General features: G+C 47.7%; 1 protein-coding gene across 2 annotated transcripts; it reads right to left on the bottom strand.

Annotated features, from left to right (window-relative positions):
• Positions 1–9,940: 9,940 nt before the first annotated feature.
• snap47 (synaptosome associated protein 47) lies at positions 9,941–20,898 on the bottom strand. Of its 2 annotated transcripts, none has more exons than XM_066681007.1 (7): positions 20,859–20,898; positions 19,014–19,376; positions 18,583–18,746; positions 17,184–17,692; positions 13,554–13,672; positions 11,457–11,631; positions 9,941–10,979 (listed from the first exon to the last, which is right to left on the bottom strand). In XM_066681007.1, the coding sequence occupies exons 2-6, from the start codon at positions 19,332–19,334 to the stop codon at positions 11,485–11,487; spliced, it is 1,260 nt and encodes a 419-aa protein (XP_066537104.1). In that variant the 5' UTR covers positions 19,335–19,376; positions 20,859–20,898; the 3' UTR covers positions 9,941–10,979; positions 11,457–11,484. The 2 variants fall into 2 exon arrangements, with proteins under 2 accessions (XP_066537104.1, XP_066537103.1); XM_066681006.1 differs by lacking the exon at positions 20,859–20,898 and adding an exon at positions 20,708–20,851.
• Between the last annotated feature and the right edge of the window lie 36 nt (positions 20,899–20,934).

The raw sequence follows: 20,934 nt of genomic DNA, 5'->3' as shown, positions 1-20,934 counted from the left end.
TCAAATGAAGAATAGAGAGGGAAGAGTGTGGTCAGTCCTATCAGGGAGCGTCCAGCAGGAACGTCAACACACCCGGATCTCTCTGGAATGTGGGATTCTTCTACATCACCTGGATCCAGTGGGAATCCACTCTGTGTCTCACTCAGGAGTCCACACAGAACTCCAACCAAAACTTAACCCCAGCTCGAACTCAGCTCCAACCAAAACTTAACCCCAACTCGAAATCAGCTCCAACCAGAACTCCATCCAAAACTTAAACCCAACTCCAATTCAGCTCCAACCAGAACTCCAACCAAAACTTAACCCCAGCTCGAACTCAGCTCCAACCAAACCTTAACCCCAACTCGAAATCAGCTCCAACCAAAACTTAACTCCAACTCAAAATCAGCTCCAACCAGAACTCCATCCAAAACTTAAACCCAACTCCAATTCAGCTCCAACCAGAACTCCAACCAAAACTTAACCCCAGCTCGAACTCAGCTCCAACCAAAACTTAACCCCAACTCGAAATCAGCTCCAACCAGAACTCCAACCAAAACTTAACCCCAACTCGAATTCAGCTCCAACCAAACCTTAACCCCAACTCAAACTCAGCTCCAATCAGAACTCCATCCAAAACGTAACTCCAACTCAAACTTAGCCCCAACCAGAACTCCAACCAAAACTTAACCCAGCTCGAACTCAGCTCCAACCAAACCTTAACCCCAACTCAAACTCAGCTCCAATCAGAACTCCATCCAAAACGTAACTCCAACTCAAACTTAGCCCCAACCAGAACTCCAACCAAAACTTAACCCAGCTCGAACTCAGCTCCCGCCAAAACTTAACCCCAACTCGAACTCAGCTCCAACCAAACCTTATCCCCAACTCAAACTCAGCTCCAATCAGAACTCCATCCAAAACGTAACTCCAACTCAAACTCAGCCCCAACCAGAACTCTATCCAAAACTTAACCCCAACTCGAATTCAGCTTCAACCAAAACTTAACCCCAACTCGAACTCAGCTCCAACCAAACCTTATCCCCAACTCAAACTCAGCTCCAATCAGAACTCCAACCAAAACTTAACCCCAACTCAAACTCAGCCCCAACCAGAACTCTATCCAAAACTTAACCCCAACTTGAATTCAGCTCCAACCTAAACTTAAACTCAACTCCAACCAGAACTCAACCCCAACCCAAACTTAAGTGTAACCGGAACTCAACCCCAACCCAAACTCAGTTCCAGCAAGAACTCCAACCTAAACCTAACCCCAAACAGAACCTAACTCCCACAAAAACTCAATTCCAACCAAAACTCAACACCACCCTAAACTCACCTCCAACTCGAACTCAACACCAACTATAACTCAACCCCAAACAGAACCTAACCGCAAACAAAACTCCATCTTAAACAGAATCCAGTTCATAGCTCAACCCCATATGTAACTCACCCCCAACCAAAACTCTGTTCTTAACACAATCAAATTCTGATCATAACCCAACCCCAAACACTACCCGACTCCACCCAAACCTGTTCACACCATCCCTCATCTCCTGCCACAGCCCAACTCCTAACCGTTTACACAACTCCATTATAAGACCAGCCTGACACTGATCCAGCCCTGAATCCAACCCCAAATTAACCATAATCCAACACCACTTTGAGCTCAGCCCAAAAACGTCTGCTCTCAAATCCAAGGTGACAAACCTAAAATCCCTGACCCAGATTTCACCGCACCCAGCTCTAATCCTACGCCTACTTCATCAGGAGGAAACTTTAATATCAGTCCCTCAACATCCCCAGAGTTCTTCAGCAGGAAGACTCTACTCTGCAGGGGCAGGAATCAGATTCCCTCACTCCCTGCCTCTTTCCACCACAGCCGTGATCAGAATAATCCAACTGCATTAGCCTAGCTAGCGACTGCGGCTACGCTCTTTTGCAAGTACAATAAGGCATCGCTGGGCTCAGAGCTGCTGGAGCGAGCTGGACACTGCTGACCGAGAACCTTTGGATTAAAATCAAAGTGTAGCCTTTCAGACGAAGAGCAGGGCTTTCACAGCTACAGCTGAAATCACCAGAAACAGGAGAGAGGCAGTGAGTCTGAAACTGGAAACTATCAAGTGTGCACCAGATACTATCACGTGGTAACCTGATACTCTAAGTGAGCACAAGTGTCTAAAACATCAGAGGCTATCAGGTGAGGACCAGATACCACTGAGTTAATGAGTGAGGACCATGTGGGCTCCTGCTGATATTGGGTCAGAAGAAGATACTTTTGCCCTGTGGTGTGCAGACGATTATAGGTTCTGCTTCCTCTGTGGCACCAGGGGAGCACATAGCAGTATGTAGTGTTCACCAGTTGCGATGACCTAATCCCGGTGCCCTGTTCCTCCTGATGCTGGGTGAGCAGGTTCTCATGCTCTCCTCGTGTGACGTGGGCCATGAGCAGAGCTCCAGGGGGAACGGCTACTGAGACAGAAGAATGTAAAATATTCATTTTAAGCCTCATTTACCCCACTGACAGATATGGCCCAGGAGACACACACACACACACACACTCGGTGGCCCCCAGGTCAGTGTACCTGTGGAATGTCCTCTCAGAAGGAAGGAGTTCAGCTTTAAAGGGATAGTTCACATTTCTCATTTACACACTCTTCCCGCACATTTACACTGGAGCTGCGAGGCTAATCTAGCTAACAAAGAACAGATGCTGACACCCCAGCTACAAACCCAGAAACCCAAGGCCGTAAATCAGCCCGCTCCGGGCTGTGGAGCGCTGGAACTGTGTTCTCTGGACTGATGGAGCTCCAGAACTCTGGGACAAATTGGAGTGTGTTTTATGAACAAAGCTAATGATCCAACACTATCACCTGACTTCACTGATGTTTATGTGAAGGCTGAATGCCATCAGATCTTCACAGCAGTGTTCCAACATCCAGTGTAAAGTCTTCCCTGAAATTTAGAGACCTTGAGCTGTGGACACCGTGCTGGACAGTGGACCCAGGGGTGTCCTGTCCTCACTTTCTCACTTTCTGTGAGGGGCTTTTAGAGGAGGACGTCTGCTTCCATTCACCTCCACTGTCCCCCACCGTCTACTGTCCTCACTTTCTGTGAGGGGCTTTTAGAGGAGGACGTCTGCTTCCATTCACCTCCACTGTCCACTGTCTCTGACTCCCACTGAGGCAATGTCCATCTCTGTGTCGGAGGGAGGTGGATGAACTGTGGAGTAAACTCAGAGATGGAACACAATATATTCAATAAAGTTAGGATTACTGATAGTTTTAAGGTGTGTGTGTGTGTGTGTGTGTGTTTGGCCGGAGGAGGTGCTATGCTGAGTGGAGCTAAATTCTTTGACTAATACTCTGCAGCGTGTAGGAACGTGTCGGAACCCCCGGGCCTGGGGGCTTTGTTTTTCCGTAGTCACTCTGTCCTGATAATGCCACTCGGGAATTTTCACAGCTGAAGGGTTACGGGGCAAAAAGGTGAGATTCCAACACGTCCAGGACCTGAAGGAACTTCACAAGCCAATAGTTTAATCTGTGACTTGTGATATGAGAGGTTCTAGACTTTAATTTGAGTGGAATCCTCAAAAGGAACCATCTTCAGAACAGAACTGTACCATCCTCCAGTAAGAGTCCAGTTACTGAGAGTGAAACACTGACTGAGTGACCTGTGGTCAGTGGGATGTCCTCAGAACATCCAGCGTTTCTCAGGAAGATTTCAACTGGAACATTGATGTGAGGATTGGATGGCATCCAGCCCACACAAAAACCACTGTGAGGTCAGATGCTGGTGTTGATGATTAGATGTTTTTTTCAAAACCGCTCGCTGTTCACCCCGACCCCCACAGCAGTGTTCTCCCCCTGTGTAAACAGCCCCTGTTCAGAACGCCCGCTTTCAGCACCTGTTCCTTTAAATGATAATGAGCCGCTCGCTGTTCACCCCGACCCCGAGCGCACAGCAGTGAGGAGCGAGGAGCAGAAGCTCTGGTTTTTAGCCGTTTTCACTCTGTTCTCTTTCTTCTCCGTTTTTACTCAGTGCTCAGTGCTCTGTTTTGCTGAGTTTAACCTCGTCTTTGTGCTCTCACATAAACACGGGTCCAGCGCTGTGATTGGACAGACTCAGACGAGGGGGCGGGGCCATTCTAAAGTCTCTGCACTTGACGTCAGAAGCAGAGCAGAATCAGAACGTCTCGTTTTATCCCGTGTTTCAGACTCAGGCAGCGCACAGTAAACTGACTGGGGTCTTGTTTCACAGTGTGTGTGTTGGTGGACTCCAGATCCACACTTTAATGTGAACATGCAGCGTTAGTTAGCATTTAAAACTTAAAATATTTGTTTTATTACTGAACTTAAATGAAGTGCAGAATGAAGTCCTTGGACCTGAGAAACCGATTCCCACTGATGTATGATTCCAGAACAAAATCATATCTTGTTTCCTCATATGTTCCAGCAGACAGCGACATTCCTCTCTGTTCCAGGCAACTTCAGCCTCTCCTGAGAGGACCTCCTCCACAGCTGAACAGAGGCAGCGTCTCAGCCCTGGCACAGTCGAGCACAATGTCTCTCTTCACGTTGACCCCATCATCGGGAGATCATCGGCAGGTTCAAATCCAGGTGATGCCTCAGCCGTCCAAGGCCAGGAGCCCTAGAGAGTCAAACAGGACTCCTTCTCTGGAGGTAGGACCCTCCCCATTCCCCACCATCCCCCAGACTCCCCCCAAGCATCTCAGGGTAAATGTGTGTTGATTATATAAACCATAACCCACACTGGGATTTAACAGGTGACGTATTACAGGCCGACACACACCGATGGGATTATAATATTAATCCTCTGTAAGCGTTTAATCCTGATCAGGGTCACAGTGGGTCCCACCTGGAATCACTGAGCACAACACAGGAACCCACCCGTTAGGGGTCGGCGATGTGGCCCGAAAATAATATCGCAATATTTCAGGGTGTTTTTGCGACAGCGATATTCTCCGCGATTTGACAAACAGTGTTTATTCATTTAAAGAAGATAATTTTGCATCTAAATAAACGCTTGAATTATACTTAAGTAAAAATGTAATCCATGGAAACATCCAAATAAAGTCTTTAAACGTCTGTTTGTTTTGTAAACAGTGGTAAGTTATAAGTAAGATTCTGATTTTGTGTAAAATATTGGAATCAATAAATCGACCACAGAACTAAAGCACAGAGAATGTAGTGCGTGCAGAAAACAGAAAAGAGAAACAATTAAGTGAAAATTACCCTGAAAACAGTAAATAAACAAATACATAACAGACGATAGTCTAGAGTCAGTGTGGTCTCTCTGCTTTGGGTTAGAGCCAACACTGAGTTCTCCTCGCTGCATTTTTGACTTTCCTCGTATTCACCTGGACGCTTCGGCCGGAGGCGGAGACTCAGATCAGTTTGGTTTTTACAGACTTCTTACATATGACTCTTTTTTGTACATCTTTTGTATCCAAACTCTCTCCTCTTCCTCTTTATTGGAACAAACTCTTCCACCACAGAGACACTTTCCACCAAACGGCTGCTGTGCCCAAATGACTCACTTGAACATGCGCCATATTCTGTGTAACTGCACAATGTCATCACACGCAAACATCCCAGTGTCTCTATCACTGCATTCTTTAATGATACGGCACAGCGCTGCCACCCAGGACAGAGCAGGTCTTCACACACTCACCAGAGGAACATCAGACCCAGGACAGAGCAGGTCTTCACACACTCACCAGAGGAACATCAGACCCAGGACAGAGCAGGTCTTCTCACACTCACCAGAGGAACATCAGACCCAGTACAGAGCAGGTCTTCACACACTCACCAGAGGAACATCAGACCCAGGACAGAGCAGGTCTTCACACACTCACCAGAGGAACATCAGACCCAGGACAGAGCAGGTCTTCACACACTCACCAGAGGAACATCAGACCCAGGACAGAGCAGGTCTTCACACACTCACCAGAGGAACATCAGACCCAGGACAGAGCAGGTCTTCACACACTCACCAGAGGAACATCAGACCCAGGACAGAGCAGGTCTTCACACACTCACCAGAGGAACAGCAGACCCAGGACAGAACAGGTCTTCACACACTCACCAGAGGAACATCAGACCCAGGACGAGGTCTTCTCACACTCACCAGAGGAACATCAGACCCAGGACAGAGCAGGTCTTCACACACTCACCAGAGGAACATCAGACCCAGGACAGAGCAGGTCTTCACACACTCACCAGAGGAACAGCAGACCCAGGACAGAACAGGTCTTCACACACTCACCAGAGGAACATCAGACCCAGGACGAGGTCTTCTCACACTCACCAGAGGAACATCAGACCCAGGACGAGGTCTTCTCACACTCACCAGAGGAACATCAGACCCAGGACGAGGTCTTCTCACACTCACCAGAGGAACATCAGACCCAGGACAAGGTCTTCTCACACTCACCAGAGGAACATCAGACCCAGGACGAGGTCTTCTCACACTCACCAGAGGAAAATCAGACCCAGGACAGAGCAGGTCTTCACACACTCACCAGAGGAACATCAGACCCAGGACAGAGCAGGTCTTCACACACTCACCCGAGGAACATCAGACCCAGGACGAGGTCTTCTCACACTCACCAGAGGAACATCAGACCCAGGACAGAGCAGGTCTTCACACACTCACCAGAGGAACATCAGACCCAGGACAGAGCAGGTCTTCACACACTCACCAGAGGAACATCAGACCCAGGACAGAGCAGGTCTTCACACACTCACCAGAGGAACATCAGACCCAGGACAAGGTCTTCACACACTCACCAGCGGAACATCAGACCCAGGACAAGGTCTTCACACACTCACCAGAGGAACATCAGACCCAGGACGAAGTCTTCACACACTCACCAGAGGAACATCAGACCCAGGACAGAGCAGGTCTTCACACACTCACCAGAGGAACATCAGACCCAGGACAGAGCAGGTCTTCACACACTCACCAGAGGAACATCAGACCCAGGACAAGGTCTTCACACACTCACCAGCGGAACATCAGACCCAGGACGAGGTCTTCACACACTCACCAGAGGAACATCAGACCCAGGACGAAGTCTTCACACACTCACCAGAGGAACATCAGACCCAGGACGAGGTCTTCACTGCCTTCGTCTATTGAGTTAGTTTGATAGTGACACAGGGATTCAGCCACTAGGGGTCACTGTGGAGGGGGTCTCCAACGCTCAGACAAACGCTCCACTCCTGCCCTCAGCTGTGTTACAGAGTTCTCACGTGAGTTTGACATCAGTGAGAGGACCACGTCCTGATCTGCTCGCTCCAAACCCGTGTTGAACGCTCTGGAAGAGTTTTAGTGACGTTTTACAGAGATGTGCTTGTTAACACACCCACCTTCTCCCTCGACCCTTTAAAAACACCCTAAAACTCTCTCACACCGCCCCCTAGTGGGCGACGGATGAAATACACCTAACATAAAAGTGACGTACAAGGCCAGAACCCTGTGTGGGTTTGTACATGGACGTCAAGTTGGACAGAAATGGGCTGCCGGTGTTTGATAAACAAAGGGTCTGGTGGGTTTAATGTTCTGTCCCAAACCACACCGACAGCACTTTACCTTCGACACTACTGAGTGCCCTTCTGATGATGATGCAGTGGTTGTTACTCCCTGTGTAGAGTGCGGTTTGGGACAGAGCCCAAGTAACACACTGGGATTTTATTTTTTTATTCTTGTTTAATAAAATAACACAACACAGAACCCAGGACGGTGTGTGTGTGTGTGTGTTAGAGAGATAGGAGAGGGGGCTTGTATATTTCATTCTCTCGTGAACAACTCTGAACCTTAAATCACACAGAACTGAGATTTATTTGCGCTCCATGCGCCGAAGGTCTTGGAGCCCTGTTGTTTTTGTTGTTTTTCCTTCTTCTTTTTCTCTGATGAAACGCAGTGTACATCCCAAACCGTCAGCCCTACAGACTTCATACTTGATCAACAGGCAGTAAACGCTCCTGCTGCAGCAGCCTGATGGTGGCGCTATAGCGAAGTGAAACACACTGAGGTCTGTATCTCTGATCTCGTGTGACGTAGAGACGAATTTCTTTTTTCTCCCGATTCCTCGGGTCAGAGCCTACAAATCACCCTCATCAGCCCATAAGCTCCGCCTACTTCGATTTTGAGCTCATTTGCATAATATTTATTGAGCGTGAACTAGTCCCTAGTTTTTATTTCTTTCCATCCCCCACCTGGGTCCAGTCTCTTTGGGTCAGAACCGCAGTCTGAAGACCCAGATCAAACACAGTGTGTGGAAACATCCTCAGACTCAGATTCAGACTCGGCCTTGACTCAGACTGTGTTTTGGACTCAGTCTGGCTCTGATTGGACAGCTGCCTGAAGCTCTGGAGAGTTGTAAACTCTTTAATTCTTTACTAAATCTCTTAATTCAGTATTAATACGTTTTATTTATATTATTATTCACTAGAAATCTGTTTACAGAGCAGTGTGTGACGCTCTGATTCTTCACTGTGAATCATCTCACTGTTTTTCCCATGAAACCAACTGATCGCTTTACCATTCACACACACACACACACACACACACACGCGAGCGTGAGTCAGACTCTGTGGTCAGATCCGTCTGCTGCCTCTTCCTCGCCCCGCCGCAGTTTATGAGGAAAATCCCCTGAGAAGGCCGCAGCCGAGCGGTAAATAATCTACTGTAAACACGGACAATAAAAAAAAAACCACTCGGAAGCAGAGCCGGAATTATTCAGATGTTCCGCAGAGTAAGTGGAACACACAAACAAACACGGATCTGCAGCTTCCTCTCACACAGCCACAGCAAACCACCGTCCAGCCACACGCTGACCTCTCGGCACCGAGGCGCGTTCGGCCTGGTCGCTGCTGCTGCACACCGCTCCGTGTTCACAACACCGATAAACACCGGGGTCTCGGGTCTGTGGGGAGTTCCCGGTGTGCAGTGGTCAGGACTGACCCAAAGTGGACAGAGGAAGGACGAGCGGTGAGTGCAGACGGGGTCTTGGAGCAGTGCAAGAAGGCGTCTGGAGTTCTGTGGATGATGTTTGGACCTGGACCCCCTTCCCAAAACCTGCGGACCGAGCCCACCGTCCCTTACTGCAGTGTCCACTCTCAGCGCCACACCGCAAGCTCTGTCCAGGAACCGTGAGGAACAGAACCGAGTTCCAGGTGTCGACTCGGCTCCAGATCCCTCAGATCTTAGTCCGGTCTGGAGTCTGTGGGATGAGCTGGAGGAGCATGCCTGATCCACAGAGGCTTGTAATCCACACCTTAGGAGTTACTGCTAATGTCCACAGGACACCTTCAGGAGTCTACGCCTCCACGGGTCAGTGCTGTTCCAGAGACACGAGGGAGACCTACGTAAGACCAGGCAGGTGGTTGTAATGTTGTGGCTGATAGGTGTGTAATGGCCTTATATATTCAGTATTTATATTAAAGTGGATTTCTTTATCTCTGTTTCTTTCCATTTATCTTTCTCCCTCCATCACTCACTCGCTCCTGAATTTGTCTGTTTCCTCACTCTCTTTATCTCTGCTGCCCTTGTCCTTGTTCCTCTCGCCTCACTGTCTCACATTTCTGTCTCACTCTCTCACCATCTTTCTCTTTTACCTTCTCTGTATTCATCTCACCTCATCTTGTCTTTTTTCTGTTTCTCTTCTCTTTATCTTTCACTGTCTCTGTATTTCTGCTCATTTACCTCTCTCTCTTTCTATCTCTCTCTGTCTCCCTCTTCCTGTCTCTCTTTCTCTCATTCTCTCTTGCGTCTCATGCTCACTCTCTCTCTCTCTCTCTCCCTCTTCCTGTCTCTCTCTCTCTCTCATTCTCTCTTGCTGCCTCATGCTCTCTCTCTCTCTCAGGAACAGATGGTGAGTAGATGTTGACCCACTCTGAAGAATAAAGAGATCCTGGAAAAAACTGACGTCTGTTTGAGTTTATTTTACAGTCGACCTGCGAACAAACAACATCAGAACAATAAACACAGCGTCACAAGTTTACAGCATCTGGCAACGTTCACATACAGAGCAGAGCACACACGACTGTCACATGGCACTTTTCCACTGCAGTGTCCCTTCTCTACTTTACTCCTCTGTTTCTCCTCCTCCACCAGGTGAATCAGGTCCTGGTTCTGGAAGCGGGTTCTTGTTTAGTGGCTGTTCTCTCGTGGTTCAGAGCAAGTCGAGTAGGGACTAAACCGTGGCGTGTAAACCTTGCAGAGCGCTGATCGTCCAGAGAGAGTCGTCACTCTACGCCACGCAACGCAGACGACCAGCACCAACTCTCCATCTGTAAAATCTCCAGCTGCAGCAGAGATCACGTTTGTTTTTATCCGACTCACGACGGCAGCTCGTAAAATGACGCCATGGTCTTTTGAAGAGGTTCGAACGCTCCTTGGATCGGTGGCCGACGAAAGAATCCAGCGAGAGCTGGACGCTGCAACAAGGAAGGAACAAACTCTACTGATCTGTCTGAACTGATGACGGAGCTGTGTTCAGTCCCAAACAACAACAACACGCCGATACACCATGAGTAAACACCGCGCAACGTTACCGCCGGCGTTGTTGTGGTTTCCAAAGACCACTGTTCCCCTTAGAGACGGGGTTAGAGACGACACCTGATACATTTCAGGGGGGGAGCTGTGGGAAACCAGCAGGGACCAGTCAGAGAATAGAGTCCAGTAATAATTAATATAATAATATTATGCGACTTTTTAGTACTAGGTGGAGTAGTGTAGGCACCATGCAGTGGAAAAGGGCCAACACACAAGGAGCGGGGCTGGGTCTGAAGAGCGCCAGAGTGTTTTATCAAGATGCACTTAATTTACAACAGCAATAAATCTCCCTTTTTTTCTGTGGAATATACATTTCGCTCAGTAGGGGGCGCTGTGGGAGCCATGCATGTTCTTGAGCAGGAAGAGTAGTGTCCGAGCTGGAGTGTGAGGAGAAGAGATGGAGACTCTACATGAACCTGCAGCGAAAATAAAATAAATTAAATGAAATAAATAGAATAAAAACACCAGCTTGTTAGATCTCAACATTTTAATGACAAAATTACACTTATTTTTGTGTTCATTAAACACACACACACACACACACACACACACACACTCAGTTTAAAGCTGTAACTATCACAAACAGTGACTAGTGCTCCTCTAGTGGGATGCAAAGGAATTACAGGGGACACAGGTAAATATTGGCAATATATATAAATGACTTTTCTTTATTTTCCATTAAATCAGTGACAGTGTTTTATTTTATAATAAAGAGTCATCATCAGCTGAGAAATGTAGCACCATGGAGTTTAGGGGCTGACGGACCCCAGAGTGAGGAGAGGAAACACCCCCAGAGCAGGAGTGTGTGTTGGTTCAGTACTTTTGCCGTAGCAGTGGAACAGTGTGTGTATTACATTAACGCGTTGCTATGACGTCAAGACTGTTTATCTTACCGTTGCTATGGTAGCAGGCTGGTGTGTGTTACAGCAGTTTCCTCATCCTGCGAGTGTGTTTGTCGATGCTCATTGTGGCGCGTTCGCTGGACGAAGCCAGAACATCCAGAGCTTCGTCCTGTCTCTCCAACTCCGTCTCAGCCTCCAGAGCCAGAGACTTCAACTGTAGCAGCATCTACACACACACACAGACGGTCAACAAGAGCAGTACACACTGATATACACACAAGCACAAGTGTGTAAACAGATGGGACTAAAATCACCAGAGGAGAGCTGAGTTTGGTGACAAACACAGAGGTGTGTGTCAGGACGGGACTAAAATCACCAGAGTAGAGCTGAGTTTGGTGATAAACACAGAGGCGTGTTTCAGGACGAGACTAAAATCACCAGAGTAGAGCTGAGTTTGGTGACAAACACAGAGGCGTGTTTCAGGACGAGACTAAAATCACCAGAGGAGAGCTGAGTTTGGTGACAAACACAGAGGTGTGTGTCAGGACGGGACTAAAATCACCAGAGTAGAGCTGAGTTGGGTGATAAACACAGAGGCGTGTGTCAGGACGAGACTAAAATCACCAGAGTAGAGCTGAGTTTGGTGATAAACACAGAGGCATGTGTCAGGACGAGACTAAAATCACCAGAGTAGAGCTGAGTTTGGTGATAAACACAGAGGTGTGTGTCAGGACGAGACTAAAATCACCAGAGTAGAGCTGAGTTTGGTGATAAACACAGAGGCATGTGTCAGGACGAGACTAAAATCACCAGAGTAGAGCTGAGTTTGGTGATAAACACAAAGGCATGTGTCAGGACGAGACTAAAATCACCAGAGGAGAGCTGAGTTTGGTGATAAACACAGAGGCATGTGTCAGGACGAGACTAAAATCACCAGAGTAGAGCTGAGTTTGGTGATAAACACAGAGGTGTGTGTCAGGACGGGACTAAAATCACCAGAGGAGAGCTGAGTTTGGTGATAAACACAGAGGTGTGTGTGTCAGGACGGGACTAAAATCACCAGAGGAGAGCTGAGTTTGGTGATAAACACAGAGGTGTGTGTCAGGACGGGACTAAAATCACCAGAGTAGAGTTGAGTTTGGTGATAAACACAGAGGTGTGTGTCAGGACGGGACTAAAATCACCAGAGTAGAGCTGAGTTTGGTGATAAACACAGAGGTGTGTGTCAGGACGGGACTAAAATCACCAGAGGAGAGCTGAGTTTGGTGATAAACACAGAGGTGTGTGTCAGGATGAGACTAAAATCACCAGAAACATGGAGATCATTCATGTAAGTGTCTCAGCAGAAGAAGGAAAGACAATCAGTAACTCCTGTAAAAGTGTAAGGTATTTCTTTCTAAATACAGGTTTAGAGCTGTAAATATTTTCTAAATTTATATGGACATTATTCAGGGATTCTGACCATGTCTCAGCCTGTGGGACGTCAGGACGGGTGCTGTCTGTTTTTATAAAAATCCGAGCCGATCCGGACCTGCTGTGGCGTGTGAGGCGTGATTAGAAACACCGTGCGCTGATGTGCCAGAGAGCCGAGAGTTTCCAGAACTGATAGGAGCAAAAAGGACGATATGAAACACAAAAGCCCTCATTAATCAGCCCGGAGAGACCGAAAGGAGACGCTTTGAACTTCCCCGCGTCCTGCGGCGCTAGGTGAGGCGCTGATAAGGAACAATAAGGATTTACTTTAGCTAATGGCTTGTTGATAATAAATTTCCCACAGCAGAGACAAAGAGAAACGGATCTGCGCCCTGCGGAATCTGCTGGAGAGCCGCAGAAGAATGAGCCACTCAACACCACTTCACCAGCCCAGAGCCTCGGGGAAACAGGAGATTCATCAGTGAAACACAGCGCTGGCCCTTTAAATACCACCGGCACACCGGGGTCATCACTCTGCACGCTGGAGACCCCAGAGGAAACCGACCACTCGTCTTCTGGACATTCATACACTCACCGTCCGTTTCATCAACTCCTGGAGCACCTCTGGTGACTGCAGTCCATCTGTTGCTCTGCATAATTCTAAAGCCCCTTCACCCTCCCTGTACTTCAATGGTCAGGACACCCCCCCCCCCCCCATAGAAAACCGACTCTGACCTGTTTGAGCTCCTGGGCCTCGGCGTCCGTCACCGTGGGCTGGAGAACATGGAGCTGAACCTGAGTCAGTTCTCCAACAGGAACCGCCACAGGAACCTCCGTGTCTGCTCCATGAGCTCCTTCACACACACACACACACAAAATTAATGAATACAATTTTTGTGCAAAGTCCCAAGAGAATTGGTACCACTTCAAAATAAGACTCTTATTAAGATTAATACAGTGTTATAAATCTGTTTATTAAATAGTTAATAATTATGCTGTTAATACTTTAAAAGTCATTAAAGCTCAGATCTCACCGGATACTGACATCAGCCGACATTAACCCTGTCAGCTCCAGCACATATTTGTTATAAACAAGTTAACAACCACGTTTAATTTATTAACCACCGGCAGAGTGTTTATAGACATTAATAACAACGTGGCGTGGACTTTAACGTGTGAAACCACTAAACTCACGTTCTCCACTCGGAGCTTATTCTTTACCTCCACATTTTCAGTGAGTTCTGACGCTTTCAGTTTCAGACAAAATAAAGGCCACTGTTTTCCTTCACATCTCTGTTACAAATGATTATTAATGAACTTTAAATTCACTCTTATTTTTAAGCGGTACTGAAGAATTAAACTGCTTTTTGGTCTCTGAGAGAAGCAGATAATGCTCCACAGAGTGGGTCCCCACACCGGGACCTCCATGTTTAAAGACCTCGTCTACTTCCATTCACCTCCACTGTCCACTGTCCTCACTTTCTGTGAGGGGCTTTTAGAGGAGGACGTCTGGTTCCATTCACCTCCACTGTCCACTGTCCCCCACCATCTACTGTCCTCACTTTCTGTGAGGGGCTTTTAGAGGAGGACGTCTGGTTCCATTCACCTCCACTGTCCACTGTCCCCCACCATCTACTGTCCTCACTTTCTGTGAGGGGCTTTTAGAGGAGGACGTCTGGTTCCATTCACCTCCACTGTCCACTGTCCCCCACCATCTACTGTCCTCACTTTCTGTGAGGGGCTTTTAGAGGAGGACGTCTGGTTCCATTCACCTCCACTGTCCACTGTCCCCCACCATCTACTGTCCTCACTTTCTGTGAGGGGCTTTTAGAGGAGGACGTCTGGTTCCATTCACCTCCACTGTCCACTGTCTCCCACCGTCTACTGTCCTCACTTTCTGTGAGGGGCTTTTAGAGGAGGACGTCTGGTTCCATTCACCTCCACTGTCCACTGTCCCCACCGTCCACTGTCCTCACTTTCTGTGAGGGGCTTTTAGAGGAGGACGTCTGGTTCCATTCACCTCCACTGTCCACTGTCCCCCACCGTCTACTGTCCTCACTTTCTGTGAGGGGCTTTTAGAGGAGGACGTCTGGTTCCATTCACCTCCACTGTCCACTGTCCCCCACCGTCCACTGTCCTCACTTTCTGTGAGGGGCTTTTAGAGGAGGACGTCTGGTTCCATTCACCTCCACTGTCCACTGTCCCCACCGTCCACTGTCCTCACTTTCTGCGAGGGGCTTTTAGAGGAGGACGTCTGGTTCCATTCAGCTCCACTGTCCCCCACCGTCCACTGTCCTCACATTCTGTGAGGCGTTTTTAGAGGAGGACGTCTGGTTCCATTCACCACCACTGTCCACTGTCCCCCACCGTCTACTGTCCTCACTTTCTGTGAGGGGCTTTTAGAGGAGGATGTCTGGTTCCATTCACCTCCACTGTCCACTGTCCCCCACCGTCTACTGTCCTCACTTTCTGCGAGGGGCTTTTAGAGGAGGACGTCTGGTTCCATTCAGCTCCACTGTCCCCCACCGTCCACTGTCCTCACTTTCTGTGAGGGGCTTTTAGAGGAGGACGTCTGGTTCCATTCACCTCCACTGTCCCCCACCGTCTACTGTCCTCACTTTCTGTGAGGGGCTTTTAAAGGAGGACGTCTGGTTCCATTCACCTTCACTGCTCTGTCAGAACCAGACCATGCCCTGTCATGTTTACAGCTCCACATTTTTATTTGTGGAGAGACTTTTAGATGAAAAATAAAACTGTAAACCTGGTCAGAGATGTTTCTTTTCAGCTCGGGCCGGAGCCAGAGTGCCGGAGGAAAGTGAGTCTAAAGCCTCGAGGGCGGAGGACTGTAATCTCAGAGCGCAGAGTGAGTGATGAGCTGGTAAATTAACTCTGAAAAACAAAACACAGACCCGCGGAGGCTGAAATGACCCGTGCTCCGCCATCATTTTCATACACTTTCTCTCAGATAGAGCTCTGTCGCCACCCTGTGGACAAACTGCACCTTTCAGTCTCACATTAATGAGGACACTGAAAACAGTCTGCTTCAGCAGACACACCCTTCTCAAATCCAGTCAACATGTAAACCCGGTTCTGTCAGCACTGTGTTCTGTTAGCAGTGTGTGTTCTGACCCGGTTCTGTCAGCAGTGTGTTCTGACTTGGTTCAGTAGCGTCCAGTAGATTCCAGTAGCATTCATTAGAGTCAAGCAGAGACCAGTAGTGCTCAGTAGAATCCAGTAGAAACAGTAAAGTCCAATAGTGTCCAGTGGAGACCAGCAGTGTCTTGTAGTGTCCAGTAAAGTCCAGTAGAGTTCGACAGTGTCCAGTAAAGTCCAGTAGAGTTCAGTAGTGTCCAGTAAAGTCCAGTAGTGTTCAATAGTATCCATTAAAGTCCAGTAGAGTCCAGCAGTGTCCAACAGGGTCCAGTAGTGTTCAGTAGGGATCAGTGGAGTCCACTAGAGTCCAGTAGTGTCCAGGAGTGTCCAGTAGGGACCAGTAGAGTCCACTAGAATGCAGTAGTGTCCAGTAGTGTTCAGGAGTGTCCAGTAGGGACCAGTAGAGTCCACTAGAGTGCAGTAGTGTTCAGTAGAGTCCAGTAGTGTCCATTAGGATCCAGTAGGGACCAGTAGAGTCCACTAGAGTCCAGTAGTGTCCAGTAGAGTCCAGCAGTGTCCATTAGGATCCAGTAGTGTTCAGTAGGGACCAGTAGTGTCCAGTAGAGTCCAGCAGTGACCATTAGGATCCAGTAGTGTTCAGTAGGGACCAGTAGAGTCCACTAGTGTCCAGTAGTGTTCAGTAGAGTCCAGTAGTGTCCACTAGAGTCCACTAGAGTCCAGTAGTGTTCAGTAGGGACCAGTAGGGACCACTAGAGTCCACTAGAGTCCAGTAGTGTTCAGGAGTGTTCAGTAGGGTCCAGTAGTGTTCAGTAGAGTCCAGTAGTGTTCAGGAGTGTCCAGTAGTGTCCAGTAGAGTCCACTAGAGTCCAGTAGTGTCCAGTAGAGTCCAGTAGAGTCCAGTAGTGTCCAGTAGAGTCCAGTAGGGTCCAGTAGTGTTCAGTAGAGTCCAGTAGTGTTCAGGAGTGTCCAGTAGAGTCCAGTAGTGTTCAGTAGAGTCCAGTAGTGTTCAGGAGAGTCCAGTAGAGTCCAGTAGAGTCCAGTAGAGTCTAGTAGTGTTCAGTAGGGTCCAGTAGTGTTCAGTAGAGCCCATGTAGGGGAATACCCCATTGGTCTCAGCTCTGGCTCCTGTGTCAGGTGCTTTTAGTTTAGGGTTAGTACAGAACATGTTAACACCACGCCTCTACCCCGCTGTCTGTGGTCTGGTTCCTATACATTACAGTTCATTTAAAGTTATGGTATTGTTACTCCTACCTGTGCTCCATATGTCTGCGCTGCACTCCGCTGTGCTGGGCGAGATGCGGTGCGCCCCCTGGTGGAAGGAGATGTAATCACTGGTGAACTCCACCTTCTTCCTGTACTGCAGCTGGAGGATGGAGAGGGCTTGGCTCATGCGAGCGGACAGCAGGCGGAAGCAGATGTCGGGTTTCCCGATGAAGCGCTGCCGCACGCTGAGCTCGTAGGGGCTGTGGACCCTCACCTCGTCCACCTCGTCCCTCTCGAAGCGGTGGATCATCCTCTCGCTGGCGTCCCTCAGCTCCAGGGCCGAGGCCAAGAGGGTGAGAGATCCTGGCCTTCGCTCGCCCGCCGGCTCCCCGCCTCGCCACACCACTGCGGGAATGCTGCAAATCGCCTTCTCCACTTTCCCCCCGCCTCGAGGGGGTGGGGCCTTAGCCCCTGACTCCGCCTTCTCCTCCTGCTGACTCCGCCAGGGCAGTTTACCAAATGGCCACCAGGGGGGAGACTCCAGCTCGGACAGCAACCTGACCACACACACACACACACACACACACACACACACACAAATTCATAGCAGATACGGAATAATACATAGAGATTAATGAATAATTAATAACGAACATGGAATAATTCATAGTGGACATTGAATGTCTCGAATAGAATCTCAGTAATTCATAGTAGATACATCATAATTAATAGTGAATACTGAATAATACATAATAGATACTGAATTATTCATAGTGGCTACTAAATAACTTGGAACAGAAACTCAGTAATTAATAACTGAATACAGAATATTCACACTAGATACTGTATAATTCTTATTAGACCCTGAATAATACACTGTAAGTACTGAATAACTCATAGTGAAAACTGAAAAATTCACACTAGATACTGAATAATTCATAGTAGATACTGAACAATTCACTGTAGGTACTGAATAATTCATAATGGATACTGAATAATTCACTGAAGTACTGAATAATTCATAGTAGATACTGAACAATTCAATGTAGGTACTGAATAATTCATAATGGATACTGAATAATGCATAGTGGACACTGAATATTTCACTGTAGGTACTGAATAATGCATAGTGGATACTGAATATTTCACTGTAGGTACTGAATAATTCATAGTGGACACTGAATATTTCACTGTAGGTACTGAATAATTCATAGTGGACACTGAATATTTCACTGTAGGTACTGAATAATTCATAGTGGACACTGAATATTTCACTGTAGGTACTGAATAATTCATAGTGGATACTGAATATTTCACTGTAGGTACTGAATAATTCATAGTGGATACTGAATAATTCACTGAAGTACTGAATAATTCATAGTAGACACTGAATATATAGTGCAGACCTATTGCAGTCACATCAGAACATAAACAGGAGGTTGTTTACTTGTCAGCCACGCTGAGCTCAGACTCCATCTTGTCCAGGCCCTGCATCATGTTGTCGAACTGCTCCCCCTGGTGGTTCAGCACTTTCCCTGTGTCTGCGAGTCTGCGCTGAGCTCCCGACACCAGGCTGATGAGCTCCTGGCCTTTACTGAGAGGGGCCTGAGTCTGGAAGATAACACAGACACTGACTCTCTCCAATTTAACATTTCCACAATCTGCAGTGCCCCATACACGGAGCGTCCTGGACTCGAACGATACCTCTAAAATAGGATAACTTTTAAAAATACATGATTCAAACTAGGCTCGTTTTTATTGTATTTACCGGAACAAAAAACTAGTAGCAGAGGACAGAGAGAAAGAGAGAGAGAGAGAGAGAGAGAGAGAGAGAGAGAGAGAGACACTCTCTCTTCATAAAACTCAACATATTCTCACCTCGGAGCTGGGCGAGAGCAGCGTTTCTCTCCAGAAGTGCTCCAGGACGTGAAAGACGGCGGCTCTGCAGGGCCGGAGAGAACCGAACCAGTGCTTGACGCCTCCCTGCTCCAGCAATGTGAGGGCGCTGAAGATGAAGCTGGACGACTCCATCTTGATCTGGGAGATGTGGGAAAGAGGGAAGCTGGCGAGGGTCTCCTGGGTTTGAGATGTGAAGCGGAGGGTGGTCCGGCTCAGAGACAGCTCTCCGTTCACCCAGCGTTTCTCGCTGTTTACGTAGTAGGAGCCGGGCCAGCTGTGGATGGAGCTTTCTCTGCTCATTCTGACGGAGATAAGAGCTCCTGAGACTGGACACGTCCTCACCTGAGGGACACACACAGGCATGAACACACTCTTATTAGGACACCGAGTGGGTGACACGTTGATTTGCAGTGTTCTCAATTCTCCACCAGGGGGCAGTGTAAGGCCTTTTGACACAGGTTCCTCTGGAGTTTCTTCAGAACTCACAGCTGTTAAAGTTACACTTGGTAAGGTTTGGTAATTTGATACTGAGCTCCCCCTATAGGCACTAAGTATAATTCTTTTTTACCGCACTGTCCTGAAATCATGGGAGGGAGAAGTGAGGGTGGTTTACTACCCTCCTCCAGAAGATACATAGTGCAGTTTCTGGCATGGTAAATCTGGTGTATCATCGACACATGCTCTGTTTTCCATGTTACAGCTTAGTGGAGCATAGCAATAATTTTGAAGCTGTAATTTTAATGTAAAAATACAACCTATTGCTGCTTTAAACCGGAAGTGTGTTCCTCTTTGCTGCAGCAACTGCTTCTATTCTTTTGGAAATGCTTCACAATTCATACTGGAATATTTCTGTGAGGATTTGATTGCGGTCAGCAATAAGACAGACAGTGAGATCAGGTAGTTCTGGCACTCCAGATCGTCCCAGCTGTACAGAGTGGAGAATAACACTAAAGGGGAACACAGTTCTACTGTTCCACGGACCAGTGCTGGAGAGTGATACACCCCTCTGACTGACTCCTGGCATTGAGCATGGTCCCCTAAATAATATATGATTCAGAATCATTCTAACAGCTCAGCAGAGACGCTGATGTATGAGGCTTAATTATTCACCAGTTTCTTATCAGAGCTCTCCATTCCACCTTAAATCCTGCAGCAGCTACAGTCACTGATACGGCATTTAAGGTGCAACCAAAGTTTGATTAAAAAAGCACATTTGTAGTATTAAATATATATTAAAAATAAGGGTATTTTAAAACATCCTCCTAAAGTTACAGATACAGTTTTTCTGAAGCTCCTCCCACCTTCAAGACGTCATCAGAAGGCACTTGCATTTTTAAAGTGGAAAATCTCACTGTAGAGACACAGTAGGAGGTTATACACGTGTAGGGGGTGTTTACAGCACATGTAGCAATGATTACATGATTTTTCGTTTTCACATTATATGCCCCTTTAACTTTAAACCGTGCAGTTGTCACAGAGACTGTCCAAACTCTACAACAATGAGAGTCAGAGTATGTTCAATTACAGAACCCAGAATCATATTCACACCCCAGCAGAGACGCCGATATTCGTTAGAATTCTCTGTTCCACCTTAAATGGTGCGGCGGATTCAGGCAGTGATTCGGGCATTTAAGGTGGACCGGAGAGTTGTCAATATTAAACGCAGTGTTTACCTTTTAGAGCCCAAAACAGACCTCCATTTGCCCTCGGAGAGAAAGCTACCCCTTCCTGCCCTCTCACACCCGCGCAGGGCTCAGAAACACCGCTCCCCGCACAAACCGGAGAGAAATTAATATCTATTTCTTAATATTTATACCACCTCACCGTAGCTGTGGGCCGCAATGTTTACAGTCCGATGTGGACACAGCAAGGGAGCGGCCCACAGACAAACGTTCCGCTT

Source organism: Hoplias malabaricus, chromosome 9 (assembly GCF_029633855.1).
Source record: "Hoplias malabaricus isolate fHopMal1 chromosome 9, fHopMal1.hap1, whole genome shotgun sequence".
Lineage (NCBI taxonomy): Eukaryota > Metazoa > Chordata > Actinopteri > Characiformes > Erythrinidae > Hoplias > Hoplias malabaricus.
The sequence above is the reverse complement of the archived record's forward strand: the minus strand, read 5'-3'. Positions and strand labels throughout refer to the sequence as shown.

Coding starts and splice junctions, on each gene's coding strand:
- snap47 (XM_066681007.1), bottom strand. CDS start 19,334: ATGAGCAGAGAAAGCTCCATCCACAGCTGGCCCGGCTCCTACTACGTA. Junction 18,747..19,013: donor TGCTCTCGCCCAGCTCCGAG/GTGAGAATATGT, acceptor GTTATCTTCCAG/ACTCAGGCCCCTCTCAGTAA. Junction 17,693..18,582: donor GAGCTCAGCGTGGCTGACAA/GTAAACAACCTC, acceptor GTGTGTGGTCAG/GTTGCTGTCCGAGCTGGAGT.